Source organism: Myotis yumanensis, unplaced genomic scaffold, assembly GCF_028538775.1.
Source record: "Myotis yumanensis isolate MYYU_CA2020_CCGP unplaced genomic scaffold, mMyoYum1.0.hap1 SCAF_7, whole genome shotgun sequence".
Lineage (NCBI taxonomy): Eukaryota > Metazoa > Chordata > Mammalia > Chiroptera > Vespertilionidae > Myotis > Myotis yumanensis.
Genome location: NW_027223758.1, coordinates 35,731,475 through 35,755,030, shown reverse-complemented (window position 1 = coordinate 35,755,030; position 23,556 = coordinate 35,731,475). Strand labels below are relative to the sequence as shown.

At 45.1% G+C, this 23,556-nt stretch overlaps 1 protein-coding gene across 1 annotated transcript in view; it reads right to left on the bottom strand.

Annotated features, from left to right (window-relative positions):
• The window catches only part of DYNLRB1 (dynein light chain roadblock-type 1), a 30,257-nt gene extending 6,990 nt beyond the window's left edge, over positions 1 to 23,267 (bottom strand). The window contains exons 1-3 of the mRNA XM_070420178.1: positions 23,204 to 23,267; positions 13,245 to 13,320; positions 5,261 to 5,428 (exon numbers count right to left, since the gene is read on the bottom strand). Coding sequence (XP_070276279.1) covers positions 5,261 to 5,428; positions 13,245 to 13,320; positions 23,204 to 23,206 — 247 coding nt within the window. The 5' untranslated portion in view covers positions 23,207 to 23,267. The remainder of the gene's footprint in view (positions 1 to 5,260; positions 5,429 to 13,244; positions 13,321 to 23,203) is intronic.
• Positions 23,268 to 23,556: the final 289 nt, after the last annotated feature.

Genomic DNA, 23,556 nt, shown 5'->3' with positions numbered 1-23,556 from the left:
AGGATATCCTGTTTTCAAGGTAACGAAACTCAGGTTCCGAGAGTTTAAATAAATTGCCAGTGGTTCTCAAAATGGAGGGCATCTGAATGACCTCAGGGCTGGCTGGGCTTAAAACAAACACTGCCGGGCCCTACCCCAAGCTCTTTGGATTCAGTAGGTCTGGGGTAGAGCCCAAGAGTCTCCTTTTTTTAAAAAAATATATTTTATTGATTTTTTACAGAGAGAAAGGGAGAGGGATAGAGAGTTAGAAACATTGATGAGAGAGAAACATCAATTCAGCTGCCTCCTGCACACCCCCTACTGGGGATGTGCCCGCAACCAAGGTACATGCCCTTGACCAGAATCGAACCTGGGACCCCTCAGTCCGCAGGCCGATGTTCTATCCACTGAGCCAAACCAGTTAGGGCAGAATCTCCTTTTTTTTTAGTTAATCCTCACCCGAGTATATTTTTTCCACTGATTTTCTGAAAGAGTGAAAGGGATGGGGAGGGGGAAGAAGGAAAGAGAGAAACAATCATGTGAGAGAGACACATGGATTGGTTGCCTCCTGCATGCAACCCAACTGGGGCTAAGGATCAAACCTGCAACCCAGGTATATGTCTATGACGGGAAATCGAACCCATGACCCTTTGGTGCCCGGGCTAATGCTCTGACCACTGAGAATGCTGGCCAGGCAAGAACCTGTATTTATTTTTATTGAGTTCCCAGGTGATACTGAAGCTGCAGGTTCTGGGAGAACCACTAGTTTAAGGCCACCCAGCAAATCAGTGTCAAAGATAGATACCAACTTCAACCCCACTGCTCTTGGGTTAATGTCAGTTCTGTCACAGGCTGGATGAGAAAATTTCAAAGGCACCGATCAAAGGGGGCCAAAGCTACCTGGATTCCAGCTCTGGGGATCCCATCCAGTAATGAGGACTATCCATCATGAAATCATTGCAAGTGCAAGACCTCAGGGCTGAGTCTGACGCTCCTCGTTTTATAGAAGAAATGGGAGAAGCAGTGTTTCAACTTTGCCCTTCATTATCAGATCGTGAACATTTACCAAGGCTTCCATGTGGCCAGTCCTGAGCCAACCACTTCTTACAATGGCATCTCAATGAGTCCTCAATCACTCTATGAGGCAGGTACTAGTGTTTTCTCACTTTATACTGAGGCTCAGAGAGTTAAATATCTTGCTCAAGCCAAGGCAAAAATGTGAGGTGTGGCGGTTGGGTCTGACCGCCCTGCTGAACAGAAGCGAAATGGCAGGACCTCGGACACACGTGCTTTCTGTCTGCTGATTTAAGCCTAACGCTAGCTGTCTCCCATGACGGCTGGCTGATGGGACTGGGAAGAAGCAGATCTTATATGACTAATAGTTTCATGACTAAGCAATCTGTTTAAGTAAATAATCACTTACTAATAAAAATAATTAAAGCCACCGATAAAAGCGGACATAATTAGCAATACTAGTGTCTTTTCTTACAAAAAAAAAATCAAGCTCTAATTCAATAATATCATTCCAAGTGCTTCGGGGGAAGCAGAGTTTTGAAGCTTGATTATGCTGTCAACTCAGCTTCACATCAGGGAGGTTAACAAGTGAAAACCAAGTCTGTCTGAAAACATCTCTTCATATGGGCTATGCTGGGCCAGGATGGGGTGAAATTTGGTATGAATGTGGAGATCCACACTGTCTGACACCTCCTGCTGCTATTTTTGGTCTCCTCAGTTTGATCAATGAGGAAGCTTAGGTGGGAGGAAAGGGACATGAACCTCCTTCCTGGGCAGGGCTGAGCTAGGCTGCTCCCACAATATGGGGTGCTAATTACAGTCCAGGAAGGACCCACCCCAAAAACACACAGCAGCCAGGCTGTTCCATGCTGGGCGCTGCCCCCTTGGGGCCTGTGCTCTACGGCCATCCTAAGGTGATCCAGCCCCAATGCCTCAGAGGCTCTGCTGGCAGTGATTTTTCTTGCCATATCAAAGTGGTTGTGTCAAGATGTCAAATCACTGGTTTTCATCCTAAATAACATGTCCCACGGACATCCCTGATCCCCATCTCTACTGCTGACCCTACCTCCAACCCCCACAGTGGGATGTAGCAATGGAGGGAGGTTTAGGAAGTCTTTCATTTATTTATTCAATACATATTTGTCAAATGTGTTCACAAGTTTCTGTACTCTTGAAACTGTCTAGTGGAGGAGACAGAATTAAAAATGCAGATAAGGAGGCTGGTTAGCCAAGTGGAAAGGTAGGATGGCAGTGTCGCCAGCAGCAGGACGGCATGTGTGAGGGCCCAGGGAGAGGCTCTTAAAGGCAGCAGGGTGGCTGGAGAAGTGGTCAGGGTGTTCAGAAGGAACACTCACTGTGTCTAAGGCACCTGGAAAAGTCACACATCCCGCCAGGATAACAAGGTGTGTGTGGGGGCCCATGAGGATGTGAGTGCTGGACAGACAGTGAGTGAGCAAGTGAGAGAGCATGCATACCCTCCCTGCAGGCTCTTAATGTCACCAGGGCAAGGGTCTGGCCACTTCCTCCTCACCTCCACTGACAAGGCTGAGGGGCTTCTGGGCCTGTGCACCCAAAGGAGAACCTCTAACTGGACTCAAGCACCAACTGCACCCATGTGCTTTGAAAGTCTGGGGGTCCCTCAAGGGCAAGTTGGAGATGCCTTTGCTGCTGAGATGGGACAAATGGCCAGGAGCTTTCAGATAATTCTGCTGTTCCAGAGGAGACGTTCTTGGAAGCTTTGTGTCAAGAGACACGGTCGATGGGGCCTGTCTATTTAGAGATTGCATAATCTGTCCTTGCCTCACACTGAGAGTCCCATGTATACTGCTCTGATGTATAGGATCAGTAAAGGGACCATTCCCAGCCTAACTTTTAGGGAAGTAGAGTTTCTATAGTCGCACAGCAAGAATCTTGGGAGGGAGTCCATCTGCTTCTGAGCCTTTCTGCTCTACCCCCTGCCAACATACTCAACCAGATGGGGTGTCTCAGAGGACAGAGCAGTACAGCCCCCATGTGATACTTTACAGATGTGAAAATAGAGGTTCAGGATGTTCTATGACTTGTTTAAGGTCACAATCATTAAGAGCTAAAGTTGGGAAAATGAACTCTGCCTGCTACAATCTGTTTTCTCTGACAGAATCAGAGACATCAGACAGTGATTAAATTGATAAACAGTGTACAGCATGTTATCCTATGTTCTTTTCTGGATTGACCTACTCTGTCCCCACTCCTCCAGGAAGTGTCCCAGGGAGACTGTGGGTTCCTGTGACTGGCTCTATGGTTCCCTCCTTCACATCCTTCCAAGCTGCCAGACTGGGCTGGAACAGGCCTGGGATCAGAACCAACATGGTTCTGCTGCTGGGAGTGTGTGACCCCCTCTCCCCCCATCAAATCACCCCAGAATTCTACAGACAGTCTCTTTGCCATCTGTCTGCCAAGCCCAGGGGCATTCAGGGTCCCTAGCCTCCACACTGCCTTCTTCATCCAGGTCCCAGTCACAATCATATTGCCTCCTGCTCACAGGGTCAAGTCTGCAGTCCAGTTTTGTGTTTGAGGCCTTTTCTAAATTGGATCAAACATTTCACCTCCCACTCCTTCTGACACATATTCTGATGCCCTAGACCAGCCGTGGGCAAACTACGGCCCGCGGGCCAGATCCGGCCCGTTTGAAATTAATAAAACTAAAAAAAAAAAGACCATACCCTTTTATGTAATGATGTTTACTCTGAATTTATATTAGTTCACACAAACACTCCATCCATGCTTTTGTTCCGGCCCTCCGGTCCAGTTTAAGAACCCATTGTGGCCCTTCAGTCAAAAAGTTTGCCCACCCCTGCTCTAGACCCATGGTCGGCAAACCGCAGCTAGCGAGCCACATGCGGCTCTTTGGCCCCTTGAGTGTGGCTCTTCCACAAAATACCACGTGTGGGCGTGACACATACAGTGCGATTGAAACTTCGTGGCCCATGCGCAGAAGTCGGTATTTTGTGGAAGAGCCGGTATTTTGTGGAAGAGCCACACTCAAGGGGCCAAAGAGCCGCATGTGGCTCGCGAGCTGCGGTTTGCTGACCACTGCCCTAGACAAACTGCCCTGCAGCCCACCTGCCTTATCAGGTGCACAATTAACTCATGCACACAACTATGTGGCTCAGAAAACAGAGGGAGAGCGAGAAGTAGCAATGCCAAAATAGTCCTGGCCCTAACCAGTTTGGCTCAGTAGTTAGAGTGTTGGCCCACCGACTGAAGGATTGGGGGTTCTATTTTGGTCAAGGGCACGTACCTCAGTTGCAGGCTCAATCCCTGGTGCAGGTCAAGGGCATGTGGGAGGCAACCAATCAATATGTATCTCTCATATTGATGTATCTCTCTGTCCCTCCCCTTCCCTTCTTACTCTCTCTAAAAATCAATGGAAAGAGTATCTTCAGATGAGGATTAACAACAACAAGAAGTCCTGGAGAACCTGTCCACCACTCCAGTCTGAATGCTGAGTGAGGTGAGGCAGGACAGGTGGCTCTGCTCTTCCCTCCTGCAGTCCCCAGTCCTTGTGGGATCCTCCCAGGATGAGCATCTCATCACCCTGAGAATGATCCTATGACCTAAAGACAGATGTTTGTACCACACAACCCTCAAGTGCAAGCCAAGCACTTCATGTGAAATAAAAACAGCAATTGGTTCCAATGTTGGAGGAAAAGCTGGCTGTATGAGGCCCAGAGAGACAGGACTATACTTTAGAAGTGGGCAACTGAACATTTTTTCAAAGATAAAATGACTATACAGTATTTTTGCCTTCTGCTTTGGTTAGGAATCACCAAATCTTTTTCCTTCAAGCCTAGGTTTCCTGCCCATCCACTTTGCTTACACTTTTCTATACCCTCAAGACTCAGCTGAATGTCCCCTCTTCTGGGAAGCCTCGGCTGACTGCCCCAAGCAGGCCTAGTCACACCCTCTCTGTTCCTAAGTGCTCGAATATCCCCACATCAAGGGCGAGGGTTACACTGTGTCATGCTTACATGTCTATCTCCCCCATGAGACCAGAATTCCCCTCCAAGGCCCAGAACCCAGGAGAAGGTCTGACCCACAGTCACTGTAAATGAGTATTTGTCGGGGTATACCAGCCAGAGAATGGACAGACAGAGAGGCAATCAGCTCTGTACCTTCAACTCCTCAGGCTTTTCTGTGGAACCTGAGCAGACACCAATGTGCTAAGCCTTCCTGATAAGCAGTAGTGATAGTCTGATCCTAAGAGGGGACATGGAAGACCTCTTACCTGGTGCAACCATAATTTCATTTTTCTTAGAGCGAATTCGAAGGAAAGTGAGGTCATTCTGGGGGTCAATTTCACGCACGGTGCTCCGGGCCTTCAAGATGAAGTTGTGCATGAGGTTGGCATACTGTGTAGTGGTGGGATTGTCCATGGTGCTCTTAATAGGAATGCCTGTGTGAAGAGCAGACAGACTGAGCAGGATGTTGAGGCCTTTCTGCCCAGCTCCCAACCCCACATCCCTAGTTCTAGAGTCCTGGGCTGGCAGTTAACAATAAATGCCACTATTTATTGAAAGCTTGGCAGGCACAGTCTGAGCACTTCACTGCTAGTCCCCAGAGCTACTCTGAGAGTGGTGTCAGCATCTTCACTTGCCAATGAGGCAAAAAAAACACACCTCTGAGCAGTAAGGCGACCTGCTCATGGTCACACAGCAGATAAGCGGGGGGCCAGGATTCGATTCAGGCCTGCTGGCTCCACTGCTGGGCTCCTTAGGGCTACCCTGTCCTGACTAGTTTCTGGCAATAGAGGAGACTATCATTCAGAACACTCAGAACCTGAATAAGGAGGACAGCACTTACATATCTTGAAACACAGATGAGTAGGAAGAAGGAAAAAGGCCAGCTTGGGCCAAGACATAACCATCAGTAGTGAGTTGTTCCTAAGCCCACCAAGGGAGGCTTAGTGTCCACACTGTCTGTACACGTGAAAATTAAAGCCCATTTCTCTGTCTGCTTACACCCTTGTAACCAGCATTGTTACTGCTTTCAAAGAGCCCACAAAATGGCCATTCCACTGAATTCATCATGCCTCTACTGTTTGATACTAAGATTCGGTTTTTTACTTAATTGCTTTTCGATGAACACCATTGTCCTTTAAGCCTCTTCTATTTTAAAGACTGTTTCCTTGTGATGAACTATTCCATGCATCTCCCTCATAGGACAGTGCCTATTGTCATGGAGGTGAGGTATGGGGCTCAGCTTGAGTGACCTCGGGCCACGACTAGATCATCAGGTGCCTATGAATCACTGTCATGCCAACAGAAGGCTCCATCAATGAGGCTCCAGGTGCACAGAGCTGACAGATACTTGGCTGAATATGGCACAAGTGGCTCCTCACACATAAGTGGCTGGATTTGGGACCCAGGCCCTGCTAATCTGGTCCGCAATTGAGCAGTCTAAAGATCAGCCAAAGGCAGTTACCCTCAGGCCTACCCATGAGTGGCAAGAACTGGCCCAACCTCGTCTTCTTAGGGCACAGGAACACAAGGGTAGGCAGAAGATGACATAGTGACAAGAGAAGCAGCTGAGTCAGTGAGGCTGTTTGAACCAACTGAAGTCATAAGAACAAGTTGTAGTGATCACTTGCTTTTAAGAGACAACTAGGTTATCAGGGATGCTGTTGGGCCCTAGCTGGCAACAAGGTGCCCACCGGGGCCTTGTTTAATATTGGACTTTTCTAAGAATCATAGTATGAGCAACTGCAGTGATGACTGAATAGAAACTCTGAAGTCTGCTGACCTGAACTTATACCCCTGCTGTGCCCCTTCATGGCGATGTGGCCTTAGACAAATGATTTGTTTTATTCTTCTATTTCCTCATCTGTAAAATGCCTGTGCTTCAAAGTGCTGCTGTGGGGATTAAATATGGTTTAAGAATGTTTAGCATGAGTATCCTATATAATAAAAGCCCAGCGACCGAATGGACGACCGTTTGACCAGTCACTATGATGAGCACTGATCACCAGGGGGCAGAAACTCAACACAGAAGCTGCATCCTGGTGGTCAGTGCGCTCCCATAGTGGGAGTGCCACTTGGCTGACGGGGATGAGCGGCACTCCCACAGTGGCCGATCCCTGCAGGCCACACCCCCCCCCCACCAGTGCACGAATCTGTGCACAGGGTCTCTAGTGTATGTAATAAATGTTGGTGGTTTGTTATCACTTGATCTTAGCCAAAAGGCCGAGAAGCGATGGTGGTGGTTTGTTATCAATATCACCCACAATAAATCCCACCCCCAGGTAACTTGAGCGGCCAGTCTCAAGGCCTGGAAAAGTTTAGGTGATCAAACATCTTGACCTTCTCTTTTATATACAAGGGCACCTTCTCTCAGGTTCCTCTGCCTGGAACTTTCCTTTCTTCGCCTATTCTCTCACAACTCCTACTGGTCCCTCAGGTCTCCACCTCCTGGTGGCTCCACCCACCCCAGATATGGTCAATGCCCCATTCTACCATCCCAGCACCACACAATTCTTTGGAGCAGTTAGTTGAGTTTGACATCACACCTTTATGTTCATCCCTAGTTAGGACCAGGTCTGATTTTTTTGCCAGTGTCCTTAGAGACATTGCACTGCATTAAGCATTTATTGTTGCTGATAAATGAGAAGTCACAGGGCTACTTTCAGTAATTTAGAAATGCATTTGATTACATTCCTACCAAGTGAGAGGATGTGTAAAGGACACAAGGATCTAACCACTTGTTGGCTCATTTTAAAAACCTAAAAAACATGAAGGTGGTGGTGGGGCAGAACTGGGGAGAATTTCAAGTAAGGGAATCAGATCACAGAATGCCAGATTCATAGGACGCCAGAGCTGGGGCCACTTCAAAGATATGTCAATGATGAGGCCGCCACCCCAAGCCACTGCCTTCACAAATAGAGACTTGCAGCCTGCAGAGCTGGCTGGAACGAGGGAGGCACAATTCTAAGCTGAGGCTCAGATCTGTCAGGTTGCATAGCCAGGTCCTTCTACCAGCTCCATCAATCAATACCAACACCAACAAAATTTAACACAGTTATTAAGCACAAACTCAGGTGCTGGAGATACAGTAAGTGAACACAAGAGATAAATCCCTGACCTCCTGGAGCTTACACATTGAGTCTTTTATTTTGCCCTGTGTAGGTAGCAGCAGAGGACAGCAGGGGATCTGGAGAGGTAGAAATGGAACAGAATGTTCTTGCTAAGTCTGCTTAAACTCACACTTTTATAATGAAACTTCATTTGCATTTGCTCAAGACAGAAATGTCAAAATGCAGTGGTAGATGGTGGTAAGTGATTGAAACAAGGGTGTGTCATGAGTTCAGGGGCAAGAGCAATCTTTCTGGGCTGGTAGTCAGGGAAGGCAGCCCCTAGGAAAAGGCAGCTGAGCTAAATCATCCTTAATTGGAAGCTTCCAAAGGACTTAAAGGCCCCATGAGCAGTGAGTTCTGGCCACCCCAACCACAGCTGGGTGACCTTGGGCAGGTCACCTCGCCTCTCTCAGGTCTTTTTTTTTTTCTTTAATCCTCACATGAGGATATTTTTCCATTTTTGTTTTTTAGAGAGAGTGAAAAGGGGGTGGGAGGGAGAGAAATATCGATATGAGAAAGACATCGATTGGTTGCCTCCCAATTGGTCCGTGGGCCGACGCTCTAATCAATGAGTTAAACCGGCTAAAGCTGCTTCAGTTTTCTCATCTGAAAAATGGGCAAACAACCCTGCCTTGCGGGGGTCACTGTGTGAAATGTAAATGAGAGATTGAAGAGTGAGTTCTATGAATGGAACATAAAAATAAACACACACAATAATTTTAACATTTACATGGCACTATATATCAGACACTACTCTAAAAGCTTCTCTTAGAACAGTGGTTCTCAAACTTCTGGCCCTTTAAAACAGTTCCTCATGTTTTTACCCCCAACCATAAAATTATTTTTGTTGCTACTTCATAACTGTAATGTTGCTACTGTTATGAATCGTGATGTAAATATCTGATATACAGGATGGTCTTAGGCGACCCCTGTGAAAGGGTCGTTCGATCGCCAAAGGGGTCGCGACCCACAGGTTGAGAACCGCTGTCTTAGAGGAAGGTAGTATGATTATATTTTACTGATGAGAAACTGAAAGAGAGAGGTTAAGTGACTTGTCCAAGATTTCACAGATGATAAGTAGGTAGAGTCAGGATTCACATACAGGTAGTCTCATTCCCCATTCCATATTCTTCACCACTGTGCAATATTGCCACATTAGTATACAAAAAAGTGCTCAAAGTATCAAAAGGTAAGCAGCTGGCACTACACTTTCCCAATGAAAAAGCTCAGCTTTTGGGCAGTTTTAAGGCAAGAATGAAGGCTTATGGTTTGCAAATACTAGTGAAGGCCTCGGGGGTCCCAGCTGAGGAGTCATCTTCTGAGGCTGTTCCCTCCCATTTGGGGTCAAAATGTCCAGGCCCAGTCCTGGCCAGTGTGGCTCAGTTGGCTGGAGTGCTGTCCTGTACACTGAAAGGATGTGGGTTTGATTCCCAATCAGGGCTTATACCCTAGTTGCAGATTAAATCCCTGGTTGAGTGCATGCAGGAGACACTGTTTGATGTTTCACCCTCACGTCGATGTCTTTCTCTTTCTCCCTCTCCCTTTCTCTCTAAAATCAACCGAAAGCATGTCCCTGGGAGGGGATTTAAAAAAAAGTCCAGAGGAGAACCAAGATGGCGGCATAGGTTAACGCCGGAGTTTGCTGCCTCGAACAACCACTTCAAAAATACAACTAAAAGACTGAACGGACATCATCCAGAACCACAGGAAGGCTGGCTGAGTGGAAGTTCTACAACTAGGAGGAAAGAAGAAACCATACGAGACTCAGAGGAGGCGCAGTGCTGAAGTGAAATACTAAGGTGTGGAGTGCATGTGGAGCCGGCCTGCGGCGGAGGGCGCGGTTGTTGTTTTCAATCGGGAGGGAGTTTCAGACACTGAGCTCCAGTTCCGGGTGAGTCTCTAGGGACCCAGACTCAAACGGGAGAAGCGGGAAGGCAGCTTTCTCTCCGAGGTTTGCAGCAGTTGCAGAGCCGCTGGGGATGGAACTGAGAGCAGCCATAACTGCTCGCTCCGCCTGCCCTGCAGATCCCCGGGGACCCGCCCCGCCCAAGCCCTGCACAGAGGCATTTGCCGGATACCCTCAGGCAAAGGCTAGATTAGCACCGCCCTAGAGATTCAGCACAGAAGTTCTCCCATTGCAGACACAGCTGACTCTCATAGCCAGTTAGCCTGGAGGTCAATTCACCCCCAGTATTGCCGACAACAATCAAGGCTTAACTACAACAAGACTTTGCACAAAGACCATAAGGGGGTGCACCAAGAAAGCATAAAAAATGCGGAGACAAAAAAACATGACAGAAATGGAGGATATAGAGCTAAAAAACGCACTTTTAAGGGCTTTCAATAATTTGCTAGAAACTGCCGATAAACTTGATGAGAGCCTCAAGAAATCTAATGAGACCCTCGATGTTGTGATAAAGAACCAACTAGAAATTAAGCATTAACTGACTGAAATAAAGAATATTATACAGACACCCAACAGCAGACCAGAGGAGCGCAAGAATCAAGTCAAAGACTTGAAATGCGAAGAAGCAAAAAACACCCAACCGGAAAAGCAAAATGAAAAAAGAATCCGAAAATACGAAGATAGTGTAAGGAGCCTCTGGGACAGCTTCAAGCATACCAACATCAGAATTATAGGGGTGCCAGAAGATGAGAGACAGCAAGATACTGAAAACCTATTTGAAGAAATAATGACAGAAAACTTCCCCCACCTGGTGAAAGAAATGGACTTACAGGTCCAAGAAGCACAGAGAACCCCAAACAAAAGGAATCCAAAGAGGACCACACCAAGACACATCATCATTAAAATGCCAAGAGCAAAAGACAAAGAGAGAATCTTAAAAGCAGCAAGAGAAAGAAAGTTAATTACCTACAAGGGAATACCCATATGACTGTCAGCTGATTTCTCAACAGAAACTTTGCAGGCCAGAAGGGAATGGCAAGAAATATTCAAAGTGATGAATACCAAGAACCTACAACCAAGATTACTTTATCCAGCAAAGCTATCATTCAGAATTGAAGGTCAGATAAAGAGCTTTACAGATAAGGAAAAGCTAAAGGAGTTCATCACCACCAAACCAGTATTATACGAAATGCTGAAAGGTATCCTTTAAGAGGAAGAAGAAGAAAAAGGTAAAGATACAAATTATGAACAACAAACATGCATCTATCAACAAGTGAATCTAAGAATCAAGTGAATAAATAATATGATGTACAGAATGAACTGGTGATTATAATAGAATCAGGGACATAGAAAGGGAATGGACTGACTATTCTTGGGGGGGAAAGGGGTGTGGGAGATGCGGGAAGAGACTGGACAAAAATCGTGCACCTATGGATGAGGACAGTGGGTGGGGAGTGAGGGCGGAGGGTGGGGCGGGAACTGAGAGGAGGGGAGTTATGGGGGGAAAAAAGAGGAACAAATGTAATAATCTGAACAATAAAGATTTAATTAAAAAAAAAAAAAAGTCCAGTCACAGAAGACAGAAGACAGTATCTCTCTGAGTGATATACAAACAGCCTTTCAGGTCTTGGCCAACCACTCCACGTGGGGCAGTAGAGGTCTGAAGAGAAGAGGAAGCCCCAGCCGCCAGCAGGTCAGTAGCAGACCTAACCTGGGACCTGCTTCGGCCTCCACAGAATCCTGAGTGCTCCCAACCTGCTGCCTCCTTTGAATGCAATGACCACATGGTCTAATTAGAACCTGACAAAGCTGGGGAGCATCCTCTGTCTAACTCTGGGCTGGCCATGGTCTAATGACTTGGAAAACAACATTCTAACTGAGGACATGCCACCCCCACTTTGTCACCTGCCGTGACCTTCATTCTGCTCTACAGAAGCAGGCACTGTTGAGAAGTCTGCCTTTCCAAAACACGGCCCAGAATGACAATGCATACACACAGGGGCCCTCAAGGAACCTCAAATAAATCAGATGAATGAATACACTGAACTTCAGAACTGGGGGAGGCCAGCAGGGTAGCCCTGAGCTGTAGACCTACAGCTATTCTCTGGTCCTTCACAGAAAGTGAGAGGAAGAGTACAACCGTATTCAGACAGACTTGCAATGAAATCTTGGCTCTGTAACGGCATCAACTGAATTTCTAGACTCAGTTTTCTCCATTGCAAAATGGAGGCAAAAGGGCTGTTTTAAGGAAGAAATAAAACAGAATGTTTGTAAAGCACCACAGAATAGGTAGGTGTGTAAGAGATTAATTAGTCTCCCTCTTTGCCATGTCTATAGCAGTTTGAGAAAATTAGTTATCTGTACTCTTCTAGTTGTGGAAATAATGTTCCCGAACAGAAGGGAAAAGCTATAGGCACAAAGAAGTTGACCAGAATATTATCTAGCGAAAAAAACAGAAACCACATAAATGGGGATGATTAATAAACATTGCAATGCCCAGCCAGTGTGGCTCAGTGGTTGAGGTGGCCAATTTGATCCCCAGTTGGAGGCATGCAGGAAGCAGCCCATCGATGTTTCTCTGTCATCGATGTTTCCATCTCTTCCTTCCTCTCTCTCTAAATCAGTAAAATACATATTAAAAAAAAATGGTACTGGCAGTTAAAAAAATGTTTATGTAAAACATGAAGCAAAACAAACAAACCTCATGAGTAAACATATGCAAAAGAGTTAATAACTATAATTATGACCAAGAGAAAATGCACCTGAACAAGGGCTGAAAAAACATGGTATACTGAAAAGTATGACCTGTCAGGGCAGAAGGACTGAAAGAATTTTTCCTTTTTTAAAATTTAGAATTTCAATAATAGTGCTAGGACACTTGAGATGTTTAAAAAAAAAAGGTGATGCCCTAGCTGGTTTGGCTCAGTGGATAGAGTGTTGGCCTGCAGACTGAGGATTTCCAGGTTCGATTCTGGTCAAGGGCACGTGCCCGGGTTGTGGGCTTGATCCCCAGTGGGGGGTGTGCAGGAGGCAGCTGATCAATGATTCTCTCTCATCATTGATGTTTCTGTCTCTCTCTCCCTCTCCCTTTCTCTCTGAAATCAATAAAAAGATATTTTTTTAAATAGGTGAAAATTCATGTACATGAAGGGGCTTAGTAAACAGCAAGTGTTATGTTGTGTTTGGGCTGTTTTGGGGGCTGCCTGCGTGCTGGTCATGGTTGGAGCGGGGGTGTACCTTCTGTGTTCACCACGATGATTCCCTGCACTCCCTTCTGGCTCTGAAGTCGCTTCAGTGTCTCCTCCACCTCTGCCTGCCAGATAGAACAAGACCAAGGTTAGGAAGGGCCAGGAAGGCTGGATTAATTCACTCATACCCTTGACAGATGAATCACACATTCGTCTTCCAACAACAAACAAGTAACACCTGGGCACATGGCACTTCCTCAAAGCTCCCAGGTCTGTTTAGAGTGGTGCCCAAGCCACTACCAGCACCTAAATCATCTACTCACACCCCCAGCATGGGGCAGGGCTCCTCTTGGCCCTTTGCCTACCAGGCACTAATATCCCTCCTGTCTCAGCTATTTGGGAGCAGAATATAAATACCATTCCTAAGAGTATAGACACAGCCATGACTCATGTATCTGGTATACCTAGGAGACAGGACGCTGATGCTCTGAAAAAATGCAAACAGTGGTGTCTAACAGGAAGGAGATACACTGCTATTTGTAGCCCAAACAGCACAACTGAAAACATTCCAAAGGAAACAAAATGACCCCATGAGGATAGACTCAGTGACTTAATAACCTAGCATCTGAGACAGTGTGATGCATGGCTCATAGCCACAGGAAATGTGCCTGGGGTAGGGGTTCTTTAATCCTGATTCTCCAGAAACTAGTCAGGGGGGATATTCTGGCACATGGATTTGTAAACAGAGGGGACAATCAGACATGTGGTTCCTCACCCTGCCATGCAAGGCATTCTCTATTATTATTTGCATCTTTTACCGTTTCCTCCACTCTCCATCTACATTACATACCTCCCTGTGTCCTAACGAGGCCTCTTCTCTGCTGAAATCTAACAAATTCTTCTAGACCACCTAAACCATTACTTCCTCCAAAAAGCCTTTACTGATCCCCAACTCAGTGGAGGCTGCTACTTCTGACTCTGCAAACTCTTCAATTGTACCTCTCTGGCGATGCATTAGGTATCTTATTACTTAAGAGTCCCTAGAATGGTTTGCAGAATAGGGACTCAATAAACAACTGCTCAGCTGAAGTAGGCCTAACTCTTCCTGTGGATGGGAAACTGGCCTTGAAGTGTGTGTTTTCTGGAGGTCCCTTCCAGATAGGTCCAGAATCCAGCCAGAAGCTCCCCAAAAGCTGAGAGTTGGACCATGTTGGAAATAGAGGTTCCATTCTCCAAAAGAGTGGTTCCCCACCCCCAGAAGCTAATGAGTTGGCCTGGGAGGGGAGTTTCTAAACAGTGGATGGAAATAGCACAATGAATTATTGTCTTTCTAGTAGGCACAAGGCTAACAACAATCCAGTCACTGCCATCCACTCCCCTATGATGTAATACTCTCAAATGCTGGAGAGAAGGGCAAACAAATTCCTCCTACATAATGGCACATAGTCTGCTGCCTCTAAAATCTGGAGCCTGTGTAAAAGGATAGGGCTACATGAGAGTACAGTACAGTGGGTCATGCATGTATGAGATCATCGTTCATTCAACAGACTGTCACTGAGCTCCTCCTATGCACTATTCTGGAGAAGGGGGGTAAAGTACGATAGTAGTCAATACCACACAGTACTCAGTCTGACCTGGCAACCTTCCTGGAAATTAATTCTAAGGAATAAACCAGAAGAACACAGCAAGATGTTTGCTGCAGTGACATCAACATTAGCAAAAAGCAGAAAGAGCCATGGCTGGTGTGGCTCAGTGGTCAAGGGCATGTACCTGGGTTGCCGGTTTGCTCTGAGCCCCGGGTCGGGGCATGTGCAGAAGGCCACCAGTCGATGTGGCTCTCTCACCTCAATGTTTCTATCTCTTTCCCTCTCCCCCACTCCCTTCCACTCTCTCTGAAAAGCAATGGAAAAAATGTCCTCATGTGAAGATTAACAAAACAAAAAAATATTTAAAAAACCCAGAAAGCTGGAAATACCCAATAATTACGGAAAAGACCAACTAAATTAAAAAACATCCATTCATAGGAAACATACACTTACCAAGAAAGGAAGGACATAAAAGTATACAATGACCTATTAGTACCTGATACAGGTCAGATACTGGGATGAATATTTACAGACACATATGTCCTCTGACCCTTCCATAGTGAGTATGATCTCCACTTTACAACAAAGAAACTGAAATTCAGAAAGAAGAGTTCTGCCCAAGGACACATAGGTCAAGAGAAGAGGTGAATATACCACTGACCACAAGTGATGAGGACCTTGCCCTCAGGGAGCTCACATTCTGATAGAACTTTAAATAACAAGTGACCAAGATTCTTGCAGGGGATAGGGCAGGGGAGCCCGGGGATGCCACTCTGGCTGGTGTGGTCAGGAACACCTGAGGATGTAATCGTTAAGCCAAGAACTAAATGATGAGAAAGAAAAGCATTCCAGGCAACAGTATGAAAGCAAAGGCAGAGAAGTGGCATGTTCAAGGAATAGAGATGATCAGTATTGCCAAGTTTCTTTGCTAATCTGATAGGCAAAAAACAAATAATAGAAAGTCAACCTTTCTTTAATTTTTAAGAACAGGCATATAGATCAATGGAACAGAACAGAGACCCGAGAAATTGACCCAAGCCATTACGCTCAATTAATATTTGACAAAGGAGGCAAGAGCATACAATGGAGTCAAGACAGTCTCTTCAATAAATGGTGTTGGGAAAATTAGACAGATACAGGCAAAAAAATGAAACTTGACCACCAACTAATACTATACACAAGAATAAACTCAAAATGGGTAAAAGACTTAAGTGTAAGTTGTGAAACCATAAAAATCCAGAAGAAACCATAGACTGCAAAATCTCAGACATCTCTCATAGCAATATGTTTACGGATACATCTCCCAGGGTAAAGGGAACTAAGGAGAAAATAAACAAATGGAATTACATCAAAATAAAAAGCTTCTGCACAGCAAAAGAAACCATCAACAAAACAAAAAGGGAGTCCACTGTATGGGAGAACATATTTGGCAATGATACATCTGATAAAGGGCTAATGCCCAAAATATATAAGGAACTCATACAACTTAACAAAAGGAAGATAACAATCCAATTAAAAAATGGGCAAAGGATCTAAATAGGTACTTCTCCAAAGTGGACATACAGATGGCCAAGAGCTATATGAAAAAATGCTCAAAGTCACTGATCATCAGAGAGATGCAGATTAAAATGACAAAGAGGTATCACCTCACACTTGTCAGAATGGCTATTATTAATAAATGACAAGTGCTGGTGAGGATGTGGAGAAAAGGGAACCCTAGTACACTACTGGTGGGAATGCAGACTGGTGCAACCATTAAGGAAAACAGTATGGAGTTTCCACAAAAAATTAAATATGGAACTGCCATTTGACCCAGTGATCCCACTTCTAGGAATATATCCTAAGAGACCCAAAAAAACAATCAGAAAGAATGTGTACACCCCTATGTTCATAGCAGCACAATTTACAATAGCTAAGATCTGGAAACAGCCCAAGTGCCCATCAGTAGATGAGTGGATAAACAAGCTGTGGTACATTTATACCAAGCTGTGGTACATTTATACCATGGAATACTATGCAGCAGTAAAAAAGAAGAATCTCTTACCCTTTGAGACAGCATGGAGGGACCTGGAGAGTATCATGCTAAGGGAAATAAGTCAGTCAGAGAAAGACAAGTATTACATGATCACACTCATATGTGGAATCTAAGTAACAAAATAAACTGAAGAACAGAGTGGATCCAGAGACATAGAGTCATGGAACAGAGTGTGAAATCTCAGAGGGAAGGCAGGGGAGGGTGGGTAGGTGGGAAGTAATCAACCAAGAATATTGTATGCATATATGCATGGCCCTTGGCCACAGACAATGGGGCAGTAAGGGCCTGGGTTGGGGAAAGGGGTGGTGGGGGCGGGCTGGAGAGGGTCAATGGAGGAAAAAATAGGGGACATATGTAATACTTTCAACAATAAAGAATTATTTTAAAAAATAATAAAAAAAAAAGTAAAATAGAATACCTAAAAAAAAAAAAAAAGTTATCAGTGAAGTTAAAATGGAATCTTGATCAACCAAAGGACTTGTATGCATGCATAACCAATGGACACAGACAATAGTGGGGGGCGGGGAAGGTCTGTGTGTGGGGGTGGGGTGGGCTTGGAGAGGTCAATGGGGGAAAAAGGAGACATATGTAATACTTTCAACAATAAAGAATTAAAAAACAAAACAAACAAAAAACAACAAATCAAAAAAATGGAATTTCTTTTGAGTCTTTTGATTTTCAAAAACTCTTGTATGTTAGAAATAATACACTTTTGTGTATCATATAAATTATACTTCTCCCACTTTTTTCATTTAATCTTGTGATTTTTTCAGGAATCAGAAGTTAAAAATTTTTATGTAGTCAAAATTTTCCCCCCTATAAGACTAGAGAATAGCTTCTCCAACCTGATCCCAACCAGTAGGGTGGAGCTAGGCTGGGTAAATGGGGGCCATGAGGTCTAGAGATGAGTCCATGAGGCATAGAGAAATAGCTACCTGTCAGGGCTCAGAGAAACTGCTTAAAACAAACTTCAAATTCTGCCCAATAGGAGCCAACAAAGAAAACAAATGTTGCCAAAAAATTAACATACCCCAATAAGGACATTTGAAGATGGAAAAGGACAGTTCTAGTTAGGCATCCAAGTCATGCCAGCTCTGCCTCAAATTCAGTCTGCTATCCCTGGAGTGCTAGCTACTGGTACCAGAAATATCTAAGTAGATATGCAGCCCCCCAGGGTGAACTCACAGAGAGAGCCCAACTGGTACCCTCAGCATTCTGGTTCTGCAGTCCTATCAACACGAGTGTCTGCATCAGGGAAAGGACAAAACTCCAGGTTTCTGTCCCAGGTGTGTGTGGCTGACAAATGGGAAAATAAGTAGCAGTAAAACGCCAGGATTATTTATTGGTTCAGCATAAGAGAAATGACTATCTGAAGCAAATAATTTACAAGGGAACTGTGATCAATTTAACTACTAACCATAAAAATTTGAAAAATATTTTAATCTTCACCCAAGGACATGCTCAGAGAGAACAGAGAGGGAGAGAGAGGAGAGGAAAATGGGGGGAGAGAGTGAGAGCGAGAGAAACATCGATTGGTTGCCTTCCATACGCACCCTGACTGGGATCAAACCTGCAACCCAGGTACGTACCCTGAACAGGAATCAAACCTGAAACCTTTTGGTTCACAGGACAATGCTCAACCATCTGTGCCACTCTAGCTGGGCAAAAATGTCAATTTTTATAAAATCAAAATGAATCGAAAGGATAGAAAAACATCTGCATCAAGTATAATGGACAAAAGAGCAATTCCAAACATAACACAAGCCTGGCAGGTGTGGTTCAGTGGTTGAGCATGGAATCGTACACCAGGAGGTTACCAGTTCGAATCCCAGTCAGGGCACATACCCAGGTCAGGTTACGTGTGGGAGGCAACCCATCTATGTTTCTCTCTCGTATCAATGTTTCTCTCTCTCCCTTCTACTCTCTAAAATCAATAATTAAGTAAATAAATAAAAAACAAATAAGAGAAATTACAAGTACATAGAAAAATGTTCATTGTTCCCTATAAAAAAAGAAGTGAAGAATTATAGCGATGCTGAGGTAACTTTTTTCACTGTTTGCAATGTTATGGCAAAACTGGTACAAAAGCAATATGACCTTTTGGAAAAGCTACAGGATAACACTATTACAACAACCATAAAGCGCTGGTCCTTTCACCTCAGAATTTCTTTTCCTGAGACTTTGCCTAAGGAAATAATCTAATAATTAAAAAAATAAAAATAAAACAACATCTACACAATCATAGGCATTCGTCACAGCATTATCTCTACTGAAGAACTAGATGCAACACAAGTATACAACAGGGGAATGGTTTGGCAAATTATGGTACAGCTGTTTCACTGATTATTACATAGCACACAAAAATTCATCACAAAGATGATGCAACAAGATTAAAACAAATGAAAAAGAAAAATTAGTATATACACCTTGAAAAATATGCATATCTGAACAAGGAGGAAGGACAACATAGAGATGAAGAGTTGTGTGGTGGGAGTAAAACTGGTGAGAATTATAGATCATCATTGTTCTAAAGGGCAATTTGGCAGGTTCTACCAAAATGTAGAATATGCATGCCAGAAGTACCACTTGTAAGAATCTATGCTACATAAACACTACATAATGACTACCATGAATGTAATAAAATAAAATAAAAAGGACAAGAATAGTTACAGCAGCACTGTCTGAAGTGAAAAACTGTAAACCACCTAAATGTATATATAGCAATAGAATACTAGACAAGAATGAAGTAGTCTATTTCCTTTGGTCTTGTTGCTACAGAGAGAGCAAGGTGGGTCAGCAGCAACTCTACAGGAGCCATCTGAGGAAATTCAGCCAGGGTTCTCGTTCTTGCCACATCTGCTCAAACCGCCGCGGTCTGATCTGGAAATAGGGCCTCAACATGTGCCGCCAGACATAGGTTTCATTAAGTTGGAATAAGTGAACTTCCATGAATGGGTCCTTCAAGACATCTACCTTATGACAGAACACTATCTCTTTGTACATAAAATAAAAAAATCTTCAAAAAGAAAAAAAAAATGTAGATTTATATATTGATATAGAAAAGTGTTTAAATTTTTTTAAAAAATATTTTTATTATTGATTTTAGAGAGAGAAAGGGAGAGGGGGAGAAACATCGATGTGAGAGGGTCACATTTATCAGCTGCATGCCCCCTACTGGGAATTGAGCCTGCAACCTGGGCATATGCCCAGACTGGGAATCAAACCAGCAACCTTTCCATGCATAGGACCAGGCTTAACCAGCTGAGCTACACTGGCAAGGGTGACATGAAAAAATGTTTGACTTTTAAAAAAAATATATTTTATTGATTTTTTTTTTACAGAGAGGAAGGGAGAGGGATAGAGAGTTAGAAACATCGATGAAAGAGAAATATCAATCAGCTGCCTCCTGCACACCCACTACTGGGGATGTGCCCGCAACCAAGGTTCATGCCCTTGACTGGAATTGAACCTGGGACCCTTCAGTCCACAGGCCGACGCTCTATCCACTGAGCCAAACCGGTCAGGGCAATGTTTGACATTTTTAAGTGAACAGAGTAAATTGCAGAATGAGATATCTATACATAGCCTAGAGCAGGGGTGGGCAAACTTTTTGACTCGAGGGCCACAATGGGTTCTTAAACTGGACCGGAGGGCCGGAACAAAAGCATGGATGGAGTGTTTGTGTGAACTAATATAAATTCAAAGTAAACATCATTACATAAAAGGGTATGGTCTTTTTTTTTTTTTTTTAGTTTTATTCATTTCAAACTGGCCGGATCCGGCCCGTGGGCCGTGGTTTGCCCACGGCTGGCCTAGAGTAAACTTGATATGTATAAACATATATGTTCCAGTTTCATGTAATAAACAGCTTATATGTAAGTGTGCTTATGCACTAAACCAATCTGGAAGGAAACACACCAAACTGCCAACAGTTGATACCATAGGAAGTGAGATGGGCCTTCACACACCTTCTACATTATACACTTTGGTACTGCTTAAATTTTCTAAATATATTTTGCTTTTATGAGTATAAACACACAACAGCATGATACAGGTTGCAGTAAGCTACAATTTATGTAAGAAAAAGAGGGGCATATATATGCTTATACAAGAAACTAAACTAACAACCCTATCTAATAAAGAGGCAATATGCAAATTGACCGTCACTCCAACACACAAGATGGCCGCCCCCATGTGGACACAAGATGGCCGGCAGGGGAGGGCAGTTGTGGGCGATCAGGCTGGCAGAGAAGGGCAGTTGTGTGCGATCAGGCCAGCAGGGGAGGGCATTTGGGAGGGACCAGGCCTGAAAGGGAGGGCAGTTGGGGGCAATCAGGCCTGAAAGGGAGGGCAGTTGGGGGTGACCAGGCCGGCAGGAGAGGGCAGTTGGGGGTGACCAGGCTGGCAGGCAGAAGTGGTTAGGGGGAATCAGGCAGGCAGGCAGGTGAGCGTTGGGAGCCAGCAGTCCTGGATTGTGAGATCCTGGTGGGATCGAGCCTAAATGGGCAGTCGGACATCCCTCGAGGGGTCCCAGATTGGAGAGGGTGCAGGCTGGGCTGAGGGCACCCTCCACCCCTGTGCACAAATTCCGTGCACCAGGCCTCTAGTATTTCAGAAGAGACTGAGGCTGGAGGTCAGGGTTAAATGGGAGATTTATTTTTCACTTCTATCTTTTCAGATTATTTTTTACTGTATGCAAGTATCTGTTAAAAAATTACTTTTTTGTTTAGTCTAAAAAGTGATATGAACCTGGCCAGTGTGGCTCAGTGCTTGGGTGGTGGCCCACGCACCAGGAGGTTACTGGTTCAATTCCCTGTCAGGGGTTGCAGGCTCAATCCCCAGCAGGGGACATGAAGGAGGCAGCCAATCAATGATTTATCACTGATGTTTCTATTTCCCTCTCCCTCTCTGAAATCAATAAAAACATCTCTTTAAAAAAATTCTTTAAAAAGTGATGTGATACTGATGTCCCGGCAGGAGTGTGCAGATTACTCCAGTGTAGGCGCCCAGGAGGCTGCAGACCTGGCCCCACAGTCAATGTGGCACTAAGGCTCATGGGTTTAAAAAAAAAAAAAGGTGATGTGAAAGATGAAGTTACATGTTTGAATCTTTATCACGTTTTTTTAGTGATGTTAAGAGATTCTTTATGGTGTAATAATAAATGAAAAAAAAGCAGAGTCCATAATTGGACATTCAGTAGTAGCTAACCACATATAGCAAAAACTGAAGAAATAAACATTTGAAGTAATATGGTAATTATATAAGGGGTTGCTTCTAGGTCATGGCACTGTTTCTTTTTCAATTTTTCTTATAAGCTTTATTTATTTATTTTTTTGTTAATCCTCACATGAGGATATTTTTCTATTGATTTTTAGGGAGAGGGAAAGGCAGAGAGAAACATTGAAACACGTCCATTGGTTGCCTCCCTGCGAGCCCTGACCAGGGCCAGGGCCAGGGCCAGGGCGGGGGCGGAGCCCGCAACCAAGGTAAGTGCCCTTGACCAGAATGGAAGCGGGGACCCTTCGGTCCTCAGGCCTAAGCTCTATCCACTGAGCCAAACCGGCTAGGGTTAGGCTTTACATTTTTAAGAGTTTTGAACAGTAATACATAGTCACATGGCTTAACATTTAAAAGGTCTTTTCAATTTTTGTTTTGTTTTTTTACAAGTTGGATTAAAAACATGAAAAACAAGCCTGTAAAGGCGCAAGGAGCCCAGTTCCAGCCAGCAAGGCAGGGATCCCCAAGAGTGGTCCCGCCCGTTTCTGATTCCTGCACCAAGTCCCAGCGACGCGAAAGAACCACACGGATAGAAAGGCAGGAGTCAAGTTTCAAGGGTTCAAATCCAACTCCGCCATTTCCAGAGAGAAGGCACTAGGCTTCCCCAGGCTTCAGATCTCTAGTGTGTAAAATGGGGATCATGGTCTTCCCCAGGCTTCAGATCGCTAGTGTGTAAAATGGGGATCATGGTCGTACCCATCTCACAGAGACGTGGTGAGGAGAAAAACCAAACTACGTACAGCGCTTATTAGTGCCTGTCATCAATGAAGCTTCCGGGAAACGTTCTCGTTGTTACACTCGCGCGACAAGGCCCAGGATGCTAGGACGCAGGGGCCTGTGGTCCGACTCCGTCTGACCCTAGCCAAGGCCCGAGCTCCAGCTTCCGGCCAGGGGAGCGGGATCCCCTGCCCCCTCCGGGTCCCCTCAGTCAGGGACTGGAGGCCCACGCCTCTAGCGTTCCGCCCTCCAGTCAGCTGAGGCCCAAACCCACGGATTCCCTGCCCGGCGCTCTGAGGCGCCCCCGGAGGGTCTAAAGCCAAGCGCAAGGTGTGGGGCGACATCGCTCGGCCACCTTCCGGCTGCCAGCCACCAGTCTACACGAACACTCACCATCTCGGACGGATCGGGTAGCTCTGCGTCGTCAACACTGCCCAGGCCCGCTGCGTTTCTGCGCCTGCGCAGAGCACCAAGTCAAAAACAGACAGCTTTAGTGACCAATCAGGAATCAGCGTGAGGGGGCAGGCAGATCTTTGATTTACCAGGGCTCGTGGGAATTTGCCCTGCGCCGTCCGAAAGTGAAGAGCGAAGGAGCCCTTCAGCTACGGAAAATTCCCCACTCCCGTTGTGCCCTAAAGATGCTGGTTTGCAGTGTCGGAAGAGGCTTTCAACTCTCATCCGAGGTCTGAGCTGGCTCTGAAAGCCCCGAGTGGAGGGTGGTGGGCGATTATGAAGGCGAGGAAGGA